The 16,008-nt window shown below is 44.8% G+C and overlaps 1 protein-coding gene across 1 annotated transcript in view; it reads left to right on the top strand.

Annotated features, from left to right (window-relative positions):
- GLG1 (golgi glycoprotein 1) overlaps positions 1 to 15,098 on the top strand; it is a 155,550-nt gene extending 140,452 nt beyond the window's left edge. Inside the window, exons 19-26 of the mRNA XM_012437442.3 lie at positions 1,451 to 1,588; positions 3,780 to 3,903; positions 4,613 to 4,755; positions 5,005 to 5,106; positions 7,019 to 7,126; positions 9,150 to 9,270; positions 11,311 to 11,417; positions 14,523 to 15,098. Of these exons, the coding sequence (XP_012292865.2) occupies positions 1,451 to 1,588; positions 3,780 to 3,903; positions 4,613 to 4,755; positions 5,005 to 5,106; positions 7,019 to 7,126; positions 9,150 to 9,270; positions 11,311 to 11,417; positions 14,523 to 14,690 (1,011 nt within the window). The 3' untranslated portion in view covers positions 14,691 to 15,098. The remainder of the gene's footprint in view (positions 1 to 1,450; positions 1,589 to 3,779; positions 3,904 to 4,612; positions 4,756 to 5,004; positions 5,107 to 7,018; positions 7,127 to 9,149; positions 9,271 to 11,310; positions 11,418 to 14,522) is intronic.
- The last annotated feature ends 910 nt before the right edge of the window (positions 15,099 to 16,008 follow it).

The following is a 16,008-nucleotide window of genomic DNA, read 5'->3' as shown; positions in this document are numbered from 1 at the left end:
TTCCTTCTGGAACTCCTGTTTTAAACAATTGGAGCATCTGAGTCCATCTTCCATGTCTCTCTCTCTTTTTTTTTTTTTTTTTGAGACAGAGTCTTGCTTTGTTGCCAGGCACCAGGCTAGAGTGCAGTGGTGCAATCTCGGCTCACTGCAATCTCCGACTCCTGGGTTCAAGCAATTCTCCTGCCTCAGTCTCCCGAGTAGCTGGGACTACAGGCACGCGCCACCATGCCCAGCTAATTTTTGTATTTTTTAGTATAGACGGGGTTTCACCATGTTGACCAGGATGGTCTCGATCTCTTGACCTTGTGATCCATCCACCTCGACCTCCCAAAGAGCTGGGATTACAGGCGTGTGCCACCGCGCCCAGCCCCCCGTCTCTTTAACTTTTTCTTTGGTACTTTTCATTTCTTTGGTACTACATTTTAGGTAATTATTTGATTCTCTTTCCCACCTTATAATTTATTCTTCAGTTCTGTCTATTCTGACACCACCAATCAGGTTTTGTTTTCCATTTCCTAGATTTCTCATTGCTTATTTTCATAACCACCTGTTCTTGATTCTTACTTACTGTTGACTTCTGTGTTGTTCTGAGGATTTTAAATGTATTTTAAAATTCTTGTTTTGATTGCTCTATCACACCTTTCCCTCAGTTTTTGAGTCCTTGGTTCATTTTATTTATGACCTTTCTTATGATATTAGCGTTCCTCAACTAGTTAGTGATTCCTGGTCGTGTCTTGAGGATTTCCCAGATGTCTGATGGTTTCCTGCTATAGCCCAGCTGCTGCGCCTTCCCATCTACTCTCCTTCTTTCTTTTCATAATATCTAAAGGTTTAGTGTAGGGAAGGGAAAATTTCAGGATATACTTAATTCACTATCTTAAAATTCATCTCACAACAATTTATGCTTTTGTATTTTGAGTGATAACTCATCTTTTTTTAAATTATACTTGTTTACATAAGTTTGCCATGTGCAGCTCTGAATTTATGAGGCTAAGAATTGGGTCTGATTCATAACTAGCATCCAGTAGTCTTTCTCAGGTGATAAATAGTGGGTTGAATTGAACCTCTTGGCTTGTGCCTGCTGTCTAGTTGGGGCTTTTGGCTCCGGGAAAATGCAGATAACCTATTGTGTGCTCCAGAAGGAATCTGGACAAGAAGCAGCTCTGGAAGGTGGAAGAAACCAGATTCCTTGGGCGTGTTTCTTTCCTGTTAGACTCCAGTGCACCCTGCCAGTCATACTGAGTTTTTATCCAGTTGAGTTTGCTGTTAGCTCTAAAGTTGTAAATCTCTAAACATAATTCTCCTTGGTGAGAAAATCCAGATTCCTGTTGCCCGGGAATTAGAAATGGATAGAGAAATGGGAGGCACACTGGAACCAAATGCTTCAGTCAAACACATGGATAATCAGTCCCTAACATCGCTCAACTTGACTGTAACTCTTATGCCGTAGATTATTGAATGTCTGAAAGAAAACAAGAAGCAACTAAGTACCCGCTGCCACCAGAAAGTATTTAAGCTGCAGGAGACAGAGATGATGGACCCAGAGCTAGACTACACCCTCATGAGGGTCTGCAAGCAGATGATAAAGGTGAGGGGCCGACACCAAAGACTGGGCACGGGGGAACAACAAAACAACAAAGCACAAACAACCACAGCAACTTCCTCAGTCCCAGCTTTCTCTCAGCGTGGTCCCTAGACCAGCAGCAGTGGCCGCAGCACCCCTGGGAACCTGCCGATTCCTGGGCCCCTTCCAGATCTGCTAAATTAGAAGCTCTGGGAGTAGAGCACAAAGCTTGTCTTAATAGCCTCCCCAGGGGATTCTGATGCAGGCTCAAGTTTGGAAACCACAGAGCTGAGAAAACTGACCTCGCTTTGACCTGAGGCACAAGTAAATAGATGTGCAATAAATAAATGATTGGTTTTGAGGACAACTTATGGTAGCTATACTGAGAAAGTGACCATCTAGTGTTCTGATCATCCATCTGCCACACTCAGAAGATTTTTCTGTTCTACAGATTGTTTTGCGTCATTCCCTCCTTCACCAGATGTTCTCTGCGTCAGGGCTGAGCTGAGTACCTAGATGTCAGTTCCTTGATCTAGCCACACACATAGGGAGATTCAACTCAAGGTTCCGATAGGCAAGGTGGCTCACGCCTATAATCTCAGCACTTTGGGAGGCCAAGGCGGGAGAATCACCTGAGGTCAGGAGTTAGAGAGAGCAGCCTGGCCAACATGGTGAAACCCCGTCTCAACTAAAAATACAAAAATTAGCCTGGTGTGGTGGTGCGCGCCTGTAGTCCCAGCTACTCAGGAGGCTGAGGCAGGAGAATTGCTCGAACCCCAGAAGCGGAGGCTGAGGCTGCGGCTGCAGTGAGCTGAGATCACACGCTGCACTCCAGCCTGAGCAACAGAGCAGCATTCTGTCTCAAAAAAGAAAAAAATTTTTTAATTTAAACTCAAGGTTCTAGCTCCTTTATTTCAGCTTTCCTTTAAATTAAAATGCTACTTTTTACACTCAAATAAATTCCAGAGAGAATTTGGAATTTTCAATGTTAATCTTTTTAACTGGCCTGTTGAAATTGAGTTATATGGAAATATCAGGCTCTGATCTAAGAGAGCTTTGTAAGATTTTCTAAAAGTCAGTGAGCTATCCCTGTCCCCGTAACAAGATGTCAGCAGATTATAATCACATGCTTTAGAGAACTAGAAACAGAACCAGGAAGAGAGGTTCAATGCTCTAGTGTCTCAACTAGGGTGTATCAGACACTGTGACACTTGAAGACTTGTGGATTTGCAGAACAGAGATGGAGTTTATTACAAGTCCAAAACTAATCCCTGATTTAAAGGACAGCAGTAAGTGTACAGGGCCCTAGTTCTTTACTGCTTGGTAGGATTATAGCCCTTTAGTTAAGATGAACCAGTGAGTCCTTACCCCACATCCTTATTCATATTGGTTAGTGGAGAATTCCTAGGTTTTCCCACAGGACTTGGGTAGTTAGGGCTTGAGGGCTACACAGCCACCTAGTACAGTGTTACATTCATGCTTAAACAATAAGTAGGTTCCTGAGATGCCATTTAACTTAACATCGCCTTCTAGATAGGAAACCAGTCCCGTGCCAAAGTAAGAACCAGTGAGAGGTAGTAAAAAGAAATGTGAGAAATACAGTAGAGAATAAGAAAGGGAAAGTTGGGGTGGGGTGCTTGTTCAGTCTTAGCTGCTCCTCTTGTACCATGTGATGCCTTTAGGCTGCTGCTTTCATCAGCTTTCTGATAGATGTTAAGGGTAATCACAGGCTAGTCCAAGTGCAGTGGTGTTTACAACTAATTGATCACAGCCAGTTACAGATTTATTTGTTCCTTCTACACCCATGTTGCTTCACTTGATCAGCCTTTAAAAAAAAAAAAGTGACAAGGAAATGGTGGCTCACGCCTATATCCCAGCACTTTGGGTGGCAGAGGCCGGCAGATCACCTGAAGTCAATAGTTGAAGACCAGCCTGGCCAATATGGTAAAACCCCATCTCCACTAAAAAAAACATAGAAAAATTAGCTGAGCATGGTGACGCACACCTGTAATCCCAGCTACTCGGGAGGCTGAGGCAGGAGAATCACCTGAACCCAGGAGGTGGAGGTTTCAGTGAGCCAAGATCGCGCCCCTGCACTCCAGCCTGGGTGACAGAGCAAGACTCCGTCTCCCAGAAAAAAAAAAAAAAAAGTCGTCGCAAATGGAGTTAATTGCCATATTTGGATAGCTGTTTTTATAAAACTGTTTCTTTGCAGAGGTTCTGTCCAGAAGCAGATTCTAAAACCATGTTGCAGTGCTTGAAGCAAAATAAAAACAGTGAATTGATGGATCCCAAATGCAAACAAATGATAACCAAGCGCCAAATCACCCAGAACACAGGTAAGAGATTAGCTTGGCTCTCCTGGCCCCGTTGAGTATCTTAAAAGGAATTCAGTGGCTGTAGCGTGACCTGATCAAACTGGGAATTTGAAGGGAGGAGTCTGAGTGTAAGCAGGAGACTTCCTTTTCTGAGGAGCATCCAGAAAAACAGAGGGAGAGTCAGGGGAGAGAGGAGGCCAGAAGAACCAGAAAACTGCTCTTCAAGAACGTTCAGAAGGAATCAGGGCCAGCATTCCTTGGAAAGAGAAATCTAGAAATTCAATAAAACTTGATGAGTGTGGCAGGAAAATGTATGGGTAACCTAGTTCGGAACAGAGACATTTCAACTCTGGGCTGGAAGACCTCGTAACTTCATGGGCACAGTGAGTTGGATATTGTATTTCCTTCTCAGTGTTCTCAAAAATATCTGTTACGGAGAAGGTTGCTGATGTCTGCTTGATTTTTCTGAGGACTCCTTAGACTGTTGGAATCCCCATAAAACCCCTCAAAGTAGATAGATTCCTGAGGACCTCCAGAAGTACTCATTAACTAAATCATATTGCGATTAAAAACAGTGTAGTGAGAGCTCAGTAAACGTTTATTGAATAGACAAATTCATGGTTGTAGTCATGGTCATTGATATAATATGCTCCCTTTAGGAAGGTGGATATCTAAAAATGTGTGAATCCAGGTGGGATGTTTGTCACACACTCACTGCTTTCTGCTCTAGATTACCGCTTAAACCCCATGCTAAGAAAAGCCTGTAAAGCTGACATTCCTAAATTCTGTCATGGTATCCTGACTAAAGCCAAGGATGATTCAGAATTAGAAGGACAAGTCATATCCTGCCTCAAGCTGAGATATGCTGACCAGGTAAACTGGCCTGGGCTCTCTACAAAGGTATATTTATGGAGCCTCTATCCCTGGGAATTTTCTCTTTTGAAATCCCTAGCTTGTTCTGGTTTTCCAAAAACCTTTTTCATATCTTCCCCAAGCTGGGGGGCTAAGGGCTCAGATCAAAAGCAGACGTTTTGTTTTTTTTCTTCTTTTTATTTTATTTTTTTCATGTCCTGCTTTTGCATTTTCTGATCAGCCGATGTATCTTCCCTTTGTCACATGCAGCGCCTGTCGTCAGACTGCGAAGACCAGATCCGGATCATTATCCAGGAGTCCGCCCTGGACTACCGCCTGGATCCTCAGCTGCAGCTGCACTGCTCAGACGAGGTGGGATTTGCTGCAAAGTTGGTTGCACACGGAGCCGCTCAGAGTTTTCACTGGAGAAAAGTTGTTTACTTTCTCTCCCTTCAGTCCTGAATAATCTGTGGTGAATTGAAGGCCGTCTTCTAGGCTCTCCATGATCTACGTTCCTGTTCTCTGTAACACTGAATTCAATTTGGTGTTAGTCCTGACACTGTACAGCATTGGTTGCATATTTCTCTGTTAAACGAGGGTATTCTTTCATTATAGCTCTCCTTGTAAATTTGTTCTTCTCTTCTCCTTATTCTGTATGGTCAACTCAGAATACCCCAAGACTTCCCAGAAAGATAAAAGTGCTTCCAGCTGGGCACAGTGGCTCATGCCTATAATCCAGCACTTTGGGAGACTGAGACGGGTAGATCTCTTCGGGTCAGGAGTTTGAGAACAGCCTGGCCAACATGGTGAAACTTCGTGTCTACTAAAAATACAAAATTAGCCTGGCATGGTGGTACACACCTGTAATACTAGCTTCTTGGGAAACTGAGGCAGGAAAACCACTTGAACCCAGGAGGTGGAGGTTACAGTAAGCTAAGATGACACCACTGCACCCCAGCAACAAAGCAAGACTCTTGTCTCAAAAAAAAAAAAAAGGGTACTTCTATATAATGGCTGTAAGGAAGTGCCCATCCTTGGAAATTATTGGACTTCTTAGCTAGAAGAAAAAGGCCATGTGTACAGCCCTGTTCAACATATGTCAGTTTCAGGAGCTCATAGCAAAAGCTGTTACAAAAAAGCTTGCTCATAAAACTGTCCAAAGAAAGGTAAGGTTTTTGACCGGCACAGTGGCTCACACCTGTAATCCCAGCACTTTGGGATGCCAAGGTGGGCGGATCATGAGGTCAGGAGATTGAGACCATCCTGGCCATAGTGAAAACCCATCTCTACTAAAATACAAAACATTAGCTAGGCATGGTGGCATTGCACGCCAGCCTAGCAACAGAGCAAGACTGTCTCAAAAAAAAAAAAAAAAAAAAGGTCAAGGTTTTTGTCTTTGCTGTGGGCTATGGGCTGTGTTTCTCAACCTGTGTGTATGTGGGTGTGTGCATGTGCACACTTTCTCAAGTTGTGAATTTGGGTTAACCCTGAACCTATGTGAATGTCAAATGTTTGCTTTTCATATATTACTTGGTTATATAACCTTGCTTCTATGGAATCAAGTAGCTGCCTTCTTTTTGACAAGTCCTGAGATCTGACTCCAGTCTCAGTGTTGACAGCATAGATACAGCATTTATTGATTTTCCATTCGGTGTGCCAGTCCTTGTGAAGAATGAAGCCTGGCATCCAATACAGGAGAAGGGGCACGAAACCCACCAGGAAGCTGTTTGAGATGAGGTCTGGTACAGGTGTGGGAGGATCATCAAACTGACATGTTTAGAGACCAAGGGTTCTGGTGATAGCAGTGCTACCACCCCTGGCTTGTAAAACAGCAGTGGACCACTCAAGAGGGGGCACAGATTCCTCAGTGTCCAGTGCTGATTGGAATCACTGGACCCATCTGCTTTTGAGACTGTTGGTTCAGGCTGGGTGTGGCGGCTCACATCTGTAATTCCAGCAATTTGGGAGGCCAAGGTGGGAGGATCACCTGAGGTCAGGAGTTTGAGACCAGCCTGGCCAACATGGCAAACCCCCATCTCTACTAAAAATAAAAAAGTCTGTCAGGCGTGGTGGCACACGCCTGTAGTCCCAGCTGCTTGGGAGGCTGAGCGGGGAGAATCACTTGAACCTGAGAGGCAGAGGTTGCAGTGAGCCCAGGTCGCACCACTGCCCTCCAGCCTGGGCAAGAGAGCTTGACTCTGTCTCAAAAAACAAAAACAAAAACAAAACTTGGTTCATTTCTGTGCTCAGTGGGGTGGCCTTGTGTTTTGTGTCTCCTGAACAGATCTCTAGTCTGTGTGCTGAAGAAGCAGCAGCCCAAGAGCAGACTGGTCAGGTGGAGGAGTGCCTTAAGGTCAACCTGCTCAAGATCAAAACAGAATTGTGTAAAAAGGTAACCACCATCACCTTGTTTTCCTCACTACGTTTTATTTTTTTCTTCTTCTTCTTCCTTTTAATACTATAGTCTGCCTACTTTGGTAATAAAACCAAAAATCTAAACCTTCTGCCCACCACTCTTTTCTTGCTGTTCCTTCTTACCAAATTTTCATTTGGTTCTTGACTGCTCATCTCCTATAATATGAATATTCTTTTCACATGTACTAATTACACATGACTGTGTGTCATCCCCATGACTAGATCATTGTTTAAAGATACTGTGAGTGTATACCAAAGCCAAGTGCCAGTACCAATATGTCAGTAAATGTACCACATTCATAGAAATCAATGAAAGTAGTTCATTTCGGAAATGTCATATAAAAACATGTGTCAAAATATGACCACTAAGCATACATTATCTTGCAAAATTGAAGGTGAAATAATGTACTTGATCTTTTTTTTAAAAAATAGCCTTTTATAAAAGAGTTTCGTTGATGTCATTATGGAATCATTGAATATTGTATGCAGATTTTTTCATCTGCTAAAAATGTTTCTGATTCCACATTGTCTGAGGAATGGTGGGAGTGGGTGAAAGCTAGATCCATACATTGTCCTCTTCCTCCTTTATCATCACATGTTCCCATATAACTGTGGGGAGGATTTCGGAATATTATTTGGCTTTTGGTTTTCTGTTTTGATTTCTGTTATTGCTGTTTTATAGGGACTAGTCTTGAATGGAGCACAGTAACTTTTATATATGGCAACATTTCCAACCTGTCTTTATTCTCATAGTTCCCTTATGTATAAATGGAGAGTCTGCAGAGTTGATTTCAGTTCCATCATGTTGATATTCCTCTCATTCAAAATTATCTGTAAGCACAAATAAGAATTGCTCTTGTAGTAGATGTTATGCTCTGTCCATTCTACTTTTCTTTCTGAGGATGACAGAGGTAAAGTAGAACATTTTGTAAACAAATATGCCTTTATCTAATTGAGTTTTTTTTTTTTTTTTTTTGAGATAGGGTCTCACTCTGTCTCCCAGGATGGGTGCAGTGGTGCAGTCATAGCTTACTGAACCTCAAACTGGGCTCAAGCGATCCTCCCACCTCCACTTCCCAAGTGGCTAGGACCACGGGGCCCACAACTATGCCCAGCTAATTTTTTTTTTTTTAGTTTTCTGTAGAGATAGAGTCTTGCTGTGTTACCCACACTGGTCTCAAACTCCTGGCCTCAAGTGATCTTCCTATCTTGTCCTCCCAAAGTGCTGGGATTACAGGCGTGAGCCACCACTCCCAGTCCTGATTAAGAATTTTAATATAGCATATTATAGCATATTACTCTGATTTTAAGATTTCATATGTTTTCATATTTCTTTTTTTTTTTTTTTTTTTTTGAGACGGAGTCATCCACTGTTGCCCAGGCTGTAATGCAGTGGTGCAATCTTGGCTCACTGCAACCTCCGTCTCCCAGGTTCAAGTGATTCTCCTGCATCAGCCTCCTGAGTAGCTGGGATTACAGGTGCACACCACCATGCCCAGCTAATTTTTGTATTTTTAGTAAAGACGGCTTTTTACCATGTTGGTCAGGCTGGACTCAAATGCCTGTGTAATCCACCCGCCTCGGCCTCCCAGAGTGCTGGGATTACAGGCGTGAGCCACCATGCCCGGCGTTTTCATATTTCTTTATGTAACACAATAGTTGTATCACACCAATAAAAATATTAACATTTAGGTATATTAAAACAATATGACATGACATATGGGAATGCCAGAAACCCAGATCTGATCTTAGGGTCACTTACAGTCCACTGGTTTTTTTAAACACACAGTTTTATATCCCTAAAAAGGTAGTTATTCAATTAAATTGGGTGCTAAAGATCTGCATTCTGTACATCATCATCACCTTGCCACCTGTCCCAAAGTGGTCTCTGTTGTTAGCCCTCAACTTTCCCCGATTGACTTGTTGATTTGATTTACAAACAATAGATCTGATGCATTTCCCCTGCAAAAGCTCTTTCTGCAATGACCCTCCTTTTCCAGGAAGTGTTAAACATGCTGAAGGAAAGCAAAGCAGACATCTTTGTTGACCCGGTTCTTCATACAGCTTGTGCCCTGGACATTAAACACCATTGCGCAGCCATCACCCCTGGCCGCGGGCGTCGTAAGTCTCTGTGTTCACTCTGATTCTGTCTGAACTCTCTTGGGAAGAGCAAAGACTCCCTCTTAGACATCAGTTGCAGCTACTGTGGTCTGTAGCTATAACCCAGTCACAGACAGCATTCCCAGGGGACCTGAGTGATGCCAAAACTAGGCGTTTGTGGCATCATGAAATTAGGAATAAGCCTGCAGGTTTGAACTGACCTCGTCATGACCAGAGCTCGAGATTTGATGAGAAAAGAGAGTTGAGGTATTTATCAGGCAAGCAGGAGTTAAATCATCATCATGGTCCTTTTCCCTGTACCCAAACCAAAAACTACTTCATACACTTCCCCAGTGGCCACAGTGGACTCAGTACATCAGTTCTCTGAGGAGGAAGCCAAAGCAGATGTGAAAGTTCTTTCTGAACCACATATGCCCAAATAAAACTAAGAGAAGTTATTTGGTTTTATTTTTATTTATTTATTTTTTTGAGACAGTGTCTCTCTGTTGCCCAGGTTGGCATGTGGTGGCATGATCTCAGCTCACTGCAGCCTCCGCCTGCTGGGTTCAAGTGATTTTTCCCATCTCACCCTCCTGAGTAGCTGAGACTGCAGGCACCTGCCACCATGCCTAGCTAATTTTTGTGCATATATATATATATATATATATATATATTTTTTTTTTTTTTTGAGATCGAGTTTTACTCTTGTTACCCAGGCTGGAGTGCAGTGGTGCGATCTCTGCTCACTGCAACCTCCGCCTCCTGGGTTCAGGCAATTCTCCTGCCTCAGCTTCCTGAGTAGCTGGGATTACAGGCATGCACCACCATGCCCAGCTAATTTTTTTTGTATTTTTAGTAGAGACGGGGTTTCACCATGTTGACCAGGATGGTCTCGATCTCTTGACCTCGTGATCCACCCGCCTCGGCCTCCCAAAGCATTGGGATTACAGGCGTGAGCCACCACACCTGGCCCTAATTTTTGTATTTTTTAGTAGAGACAGGGTTTTGCCATGTTGGCCATGGTACTGTCAAACTCCTGACCACAAGTGATCTACCCACCTCTGCCTCCCAAAGTGCTGGGATTACAGCCATGAGCCACTGAGCCCAGCCTGTTTTTGTTTTAATTTTTTTTTTTTTTTTTTTTGAGACGGAGTTTCACTCTTGTTACCCAGGCTGGAGTGCAATGGCGCAATCTCAGCTCACCGCAACCTCCGCCTCCTGGGTTCAAGCAATTCTCCTGCCTCAGCCTCCTGAGTAGCTGGGATTACAGGCACGCGCCACTATGCCCAGCTAATTTTTTTTGTATTTTTAGTAGAGACGGGGTTTCACCATGTTGACCAGGATGGTCTTGATCTCTTGACCTTGTGATCCACCTGCCTCGGCCTCCTAAAGTGCTGGGATTACAGGCTTGAGCCACCGCGCCCGGCCCTTGTTTTAATTTTTTGAGACAAGGTCTTACCATATTGTAGTCTCAAACTCCTGGGCTCAAGGGACCCTCCTGCCTCAGTCTTCTGAGTATTGTTTGCCACCACATCTGGCTCTTAAAAATAAGGAGGTTTGGCCGGGCGCAGTGGATCATGCCTGTAATCCCAGCACTCTGGGAGGCTGAGACGGGTGGATCACGAGGTCAAGAGATCGAGACCATCCTGGTCAACATCGTGAAACCCCGTCTCTATTAAAAATACAAAAATTAGCTGGGCATGGTGGCGCACGCCTGTAGTCCCAGCTACTCGGGAGGCTGAGGCAGGAGAATTGCTTGAACCCAGGAGGCGGAGGTTGCGGTGAGCCGAGATCACGCCATTGCACTCCAGCCTGGGTAACAAGAGCGAAACTCCGTCTCAAAAAAAAGGAGGTTTTAAGAGAGACTTTGGATGCCAACCCTGGAGGTTACATGTCATTTCTCTCCCTTGTTGGATCCTGGGTCAAGTTTCCTAGTATGTCTTTAACTTTGTTGAACCTACAGATCTGAATCTGGTAGTTGTGGACCCTTTTCCCCAACTTTACAGGGATTTCTCTATTCTGCAGTTTCAGGTCCTTCCTATTACTTGTTTCCTCCCACAGAAATGTCCTGTCTCATGGAAGCACTGGAGGATAAGCGGGTGAGGCTACAACCTGAGTGCAAAAAACGCCTCAATGACCGGATTGAAATGTGGAGTTATGCAGCAAAGGTAAGGACCAAAAAAAACTCCTCTTTTTTTTTTAAATAAAAATATATGAACACTTGAATTTGCATGTCATCCTTGAGCAGAGGCCATGCTGCTCTTCTCACCGTGGTTGTCCAGTCTCTTTTAGATACTGTACTGGCCTTATCCGTATCATGAGACTATCAGTAAGTGTGTTTGAAAACGTGGTTGGTGTGTTTCTAAAATTCCTTGGCTGTCCATGAGCCTGGAGCCGTCTCCCTGTAGGTCGGGCTGTCTGCAAGGCTTTGCCAGGGCCACCCGTTTCTCACTTAGCCCACGATTCATAACTGAAAAGTGAGTCACCCAAAGAGAAAAGAGATGTCACACCCATGCAAAAGAAAGAAATCCAGCCTCGCCTGTCTTGAAGCTTGTTTTTATCATTTTACACAGTCTTTAGGAGAAAAATATGTATGTGAGGCCAGTACTCATCTGGTCTGGAATATGGAGAAGAAGGGGATGAAGAGACTGCAGAACACTCATGAATGTGTGTGATACGCAGGCTCTTGGGCTAGGGGAAGTTTTTCCTATAGAGGTTCAGCCTCAGTGGGAAGAATAACACATCTTCTTGTGTATACATTGCTTTGTAGTTTATGTAACACTTTAGTGGACATTTTATCTCATTTGAAACTTGAAACCCTGTGAGGTAAGTAGAATGCCTGTTTCCTCACTTTACGGTGAAGGAAACTGACTTCAGAGGTCATGACTTGCCCAAAGTCCCTCAGGTTTTTAGATCCATGCTTTTGTATCAACTAACATTGGGATAGACATTTGCAGTGACCTAAGATCAAGAGAGTAACTCCAGGACTGCCCCTACTTCCTGGGCATTTCTTTTATCACCCATGTACTTCCAAGTCCAGGGTAACAAGGCAAGAGGAACAATCAGAGAAAGTCTTCATAGCTAGACAGCAGGAAGCTACAGGGGAGGGCTCCTGTATATCACAATAGTCAGCACTCCCCTCACCCTTCTCTCAAGGGAAGAAAGCCGCCTTTGAAGCCCATGGCTCAGCAAAGCAGCAGGAGGAGATGCTGTGTTAGTTCATTCTCCCTCATTATGTCCACTCCTTTGAGCTGCGTGTTACTGCTTCAGAGTGACTCAGAGTAACTCACAGCTTGTTTTGTGTTGGCAGCTATTGGAGCTCAAGTCTCATTCATCTCACTCTTCCCTGCTCTGTCTGTGTATATGATATGAGCATAGAAACAGCCCAGATGCCTCTGGGCCACACCATCTCAGCAGCCAGGATTGGATGCAAAAGAATGGGGCATGTGCACCTGGGGACCCTTTCGGTCCTGATTCTGCCATAGTGGGCTACCATTGAGGTCTACTGGGGAAAGCAGTGGAAAACTGGGGGTGAAAACTAGCTGAGGTTAAAGTATAAATGTCCACAAGTAGAGGGCAAGTAACTATATTCTGTCAATGTAAGTTATGTTTATGGTGTAGTGGCATGAACATGGCTCACTGCAGCCTCGAACTCCTGGGGTCAAGTGATCATTTTTGAGTAGCTGGGACCACAGGCCATGCCACCACACTCAGCTACTTTTTAAATTTTTTGTGGAGACGAGATCTTGTTTGTGGTCTAGGTGAGTCTCTGCCTGTACGTTTTTGTTGTGGGAAGTGCTTATGATATAATGGTGAGTGAAAAAAGTCAAAATACAGGCTGGGTATGGTGGCTCACCCCTCTTATCCCAGCACCTTGGGAGACTGAGGCAGGAGGATCGCTTGAGCCCAAGAGTTTGAGACCAACTTGGGCAACATAGGGAAACTACATCTCTATAGAATTTTTTTTTTTGATATGGAGTTTCACTTTGTTGCCCAGGCTGGAGTACAGTGGTGCAATCTCAGCTCACTGCAACCTCCACCTCCCGGGTTCAAATTATTCTCCTACCTCAGACTCCCAAGTAGCTGGGATTACAGGTGTGTGTCACTATACTTGGCTAATTTTTGTATTTTTAGGAGATGGGGGTTTTGCCATGTTGACCAGGCTGGTCCCGAACTCCTGACCTCATGTGATCTGCCTCTGTGGCCTCCCAAAGTGCTGGGATTACAGGCGTAAGCCACCATGCTTGGCCAGAAAAAAAATTGTTTTAATTAGCTAGGCATGGTGGTGTACTTGTAGGCTGAGGTAGAAGGATCCCTTGAGCCCAGGAGTTTGAGGCTGCAGTGAGCTGTGATCACACCACTGTATGCCAACCTGGGTAATAGAGCGAGACCCCAACTCACTAAAAAAAAAGCCAAAATATAGAATTTACAAAACGTAGAATATACAAAGCAATCTCATCTTTTCTCTTTGTTTTTTAAAGAAAGGCAGCAAACGAAGTTAAAGAACATAAATCAAAAGATAGAAGAACCCATGGCCTTATAGAAGTCATTTAACCACGTTCATCCCTGGGCCAGTGCCTCTCCATCCAGAGTATAGGAGTGGTAAAAATTGCCTGCTAGGCTTGGTGTGAGCACTAAATGAGTGAGGGCAGGGGGAGCCCTTTGTCCAGGGCCCAACACATCTTCAGTGTTGTGATGTTAGTGGAGATCACTGTGATGGAATTGTGGGTGACTGCACTACTTTGTATCTTTCTGTATTTCTACTTTTGTGCAGTAGACATGTATATAGTTTTATGATTAGGAAAAAGTTGTAGCTTTGTGTTGATTTTTCTTTTCTTTTTTTTTTTTTTGAGACAAAGTCTCACTCTGTTGCCCAAGCTGAGTGCAGTGATGTGATCTCGGCTAACTTCAACTTCCACCTCTCGGGTTAAAGCAATTCTCCTGCCTCAGCCTCCCGAGTGACTGGGACTACAGGCACGCACCACCATGCCCAGCTAATTTTTTGTATTTTTAGAAGAGATGGGGCTTTACTGTGTTGGCCAGACTGCTCTTGAACTCCTGACCTCATGATCCGCCCGCCTCAGCCTCCCAAAGTGCTGGGATTACAGATGTGAGCCACTGCACCTGGTTGTGTTGATTTTTCTTATCTCCTGCCCTCCCTCTCCAAAAGAAAAGACATAAATTAAGCTAGGAACTGAGAGGGTAAGTTAGACCTAGCATTGCCACTAGCCCAGTGCTCTTTGAGAGAATCACATTGCTCTGTGTCATTCTAGGTGGCCCCAGCAGATGGCTTCTCTGATCTTGCCATGCAAGTAATGACATCTCCGTCTAAGAACTACATTCTCTCTGTGATCAGTGGGAGCATCTGTATATTGTTCCTGATTGGCCTGATGTGTGGACGGATCACCAAGCGAGTGACACGAGAGCTCAAGGACAGGTAGAGCCACCTTGACCACCAAAGGAACTACCTATCCAGTGCCCAGTTTGTACAGCCCTCCTGTATAGCGTCCCCACTCACCTCGCTCTTCTCAGAGGTGACACCAACACCCGTGTTAGAGCATCAGCAGGTATCCACTGCGTTGTCCCGTCCAGCCTCCACTCATGTCCATGGTGTCCTCCTCCTCCTCACCGTTCGTGCAGCAGCAGCAGCTGGCCGCTGGGGTTCCTGCCTTTGTTGGCAAACTTGGGTTTACCTGCCTGTAGACAAGTCTCTCTCATACCAACAGAACTACCGGTACTTCCAGAAACAACTCACCTGACCTGCAACTCAAAAGACTTTTTTTAAGAAAACTACCAAAAAAAATTTTTTTTAAAGAAAAAAACGTATATAGTAGCGCATCTCCTCCAGGCTTCATTTGGGCAATGGGGTTATTTCTTTCATATGACTGTGTAAAACCAAGACAGAACTTGGAGGGGAAGCACACCACCCAGTGTGCCATGACTGAGGTGTCTTGTTCCTCTCTCAGTAGCACCTTGGGACCAAGCCAGGGCTATGGTCTTCACCAAGGAGTGAGTGGGCAACCGCTCCCCAGGCTGTGTGGGGTCCTGCTTTCTTCTGCTGAGAAGGTGACACTTTCCAGTTTCTACCCTAATCAGCCATTGCCGGCCACAGCCCCAAGGCCATGGGTATTCTATGGTCTCCTCACCTCATTAAAGCAAAGCATGAGCCTCCCTAGACAAGGGCAGCTGGGGAGGGGAAGGGACCGGAAGTTTGTGAAGTTGGACAGTCCACGCATCTGCACAGAGAGGCTGGATTCCGAGTCCCCGAGTCCCTGGGCAGCAGGATCCCAGGAACCTTCCTCCTCCAGGGCAGCACAGGACTCAGCTGCCTCTGGACTGGCCCTGCTCAGGCTGCAGTCACTCCGGAAGCTCTGTCTTTCACCGAGAGGCTGGACTGTGGCGGGAGGGGTCCTTGAAGACAGGTGTGGGGAGCAGCAGGGCAGGAAGCAGGAGCCAGGAGTTTGATTCATGTTGCTTTATTTCTCAGGCTACAATACCGGTCAGAGACAATGGCTTAGAAAGGTTTAGTGTGGTCTCACGATGTGACTGGTAGTCCAGCCTGACCTTTCTACACACTCCAGACAAACTTCCCAGACAAGCTCCTTTGTGCCTCCGCGTGGAGAGGGTGTGGAAAGTTATTACATTAAAAGATGGAGGATTTGCTCCGTTTTTTTTCTTTCTGTCTGTTTGCTGCATGTACCCACTCTAGTAGGCATTGGCTAAATGTTGTCTTTTGGTGATTCATCAACCTTTGCAGAA

Source organism: Aotus nancymaae, unplaced genomic scaffold (genome assembly GCF_030222135.1).
Source record: "Aotus nancymaae isolate 86718 unplaced genomic scaffold, 86718_ANA_hifiasm-v0.15.2.pri h1tg000030l, whole genome shotgun sequence".
NCBI lineage: Eukaryota > Metazoa > Chordata > Mammalia > Primates > Aotidae > Aotus > Aotus nancymaae.
This window is presented reverse-complemented; position numbering and strand designations above follow the sequence as displayed.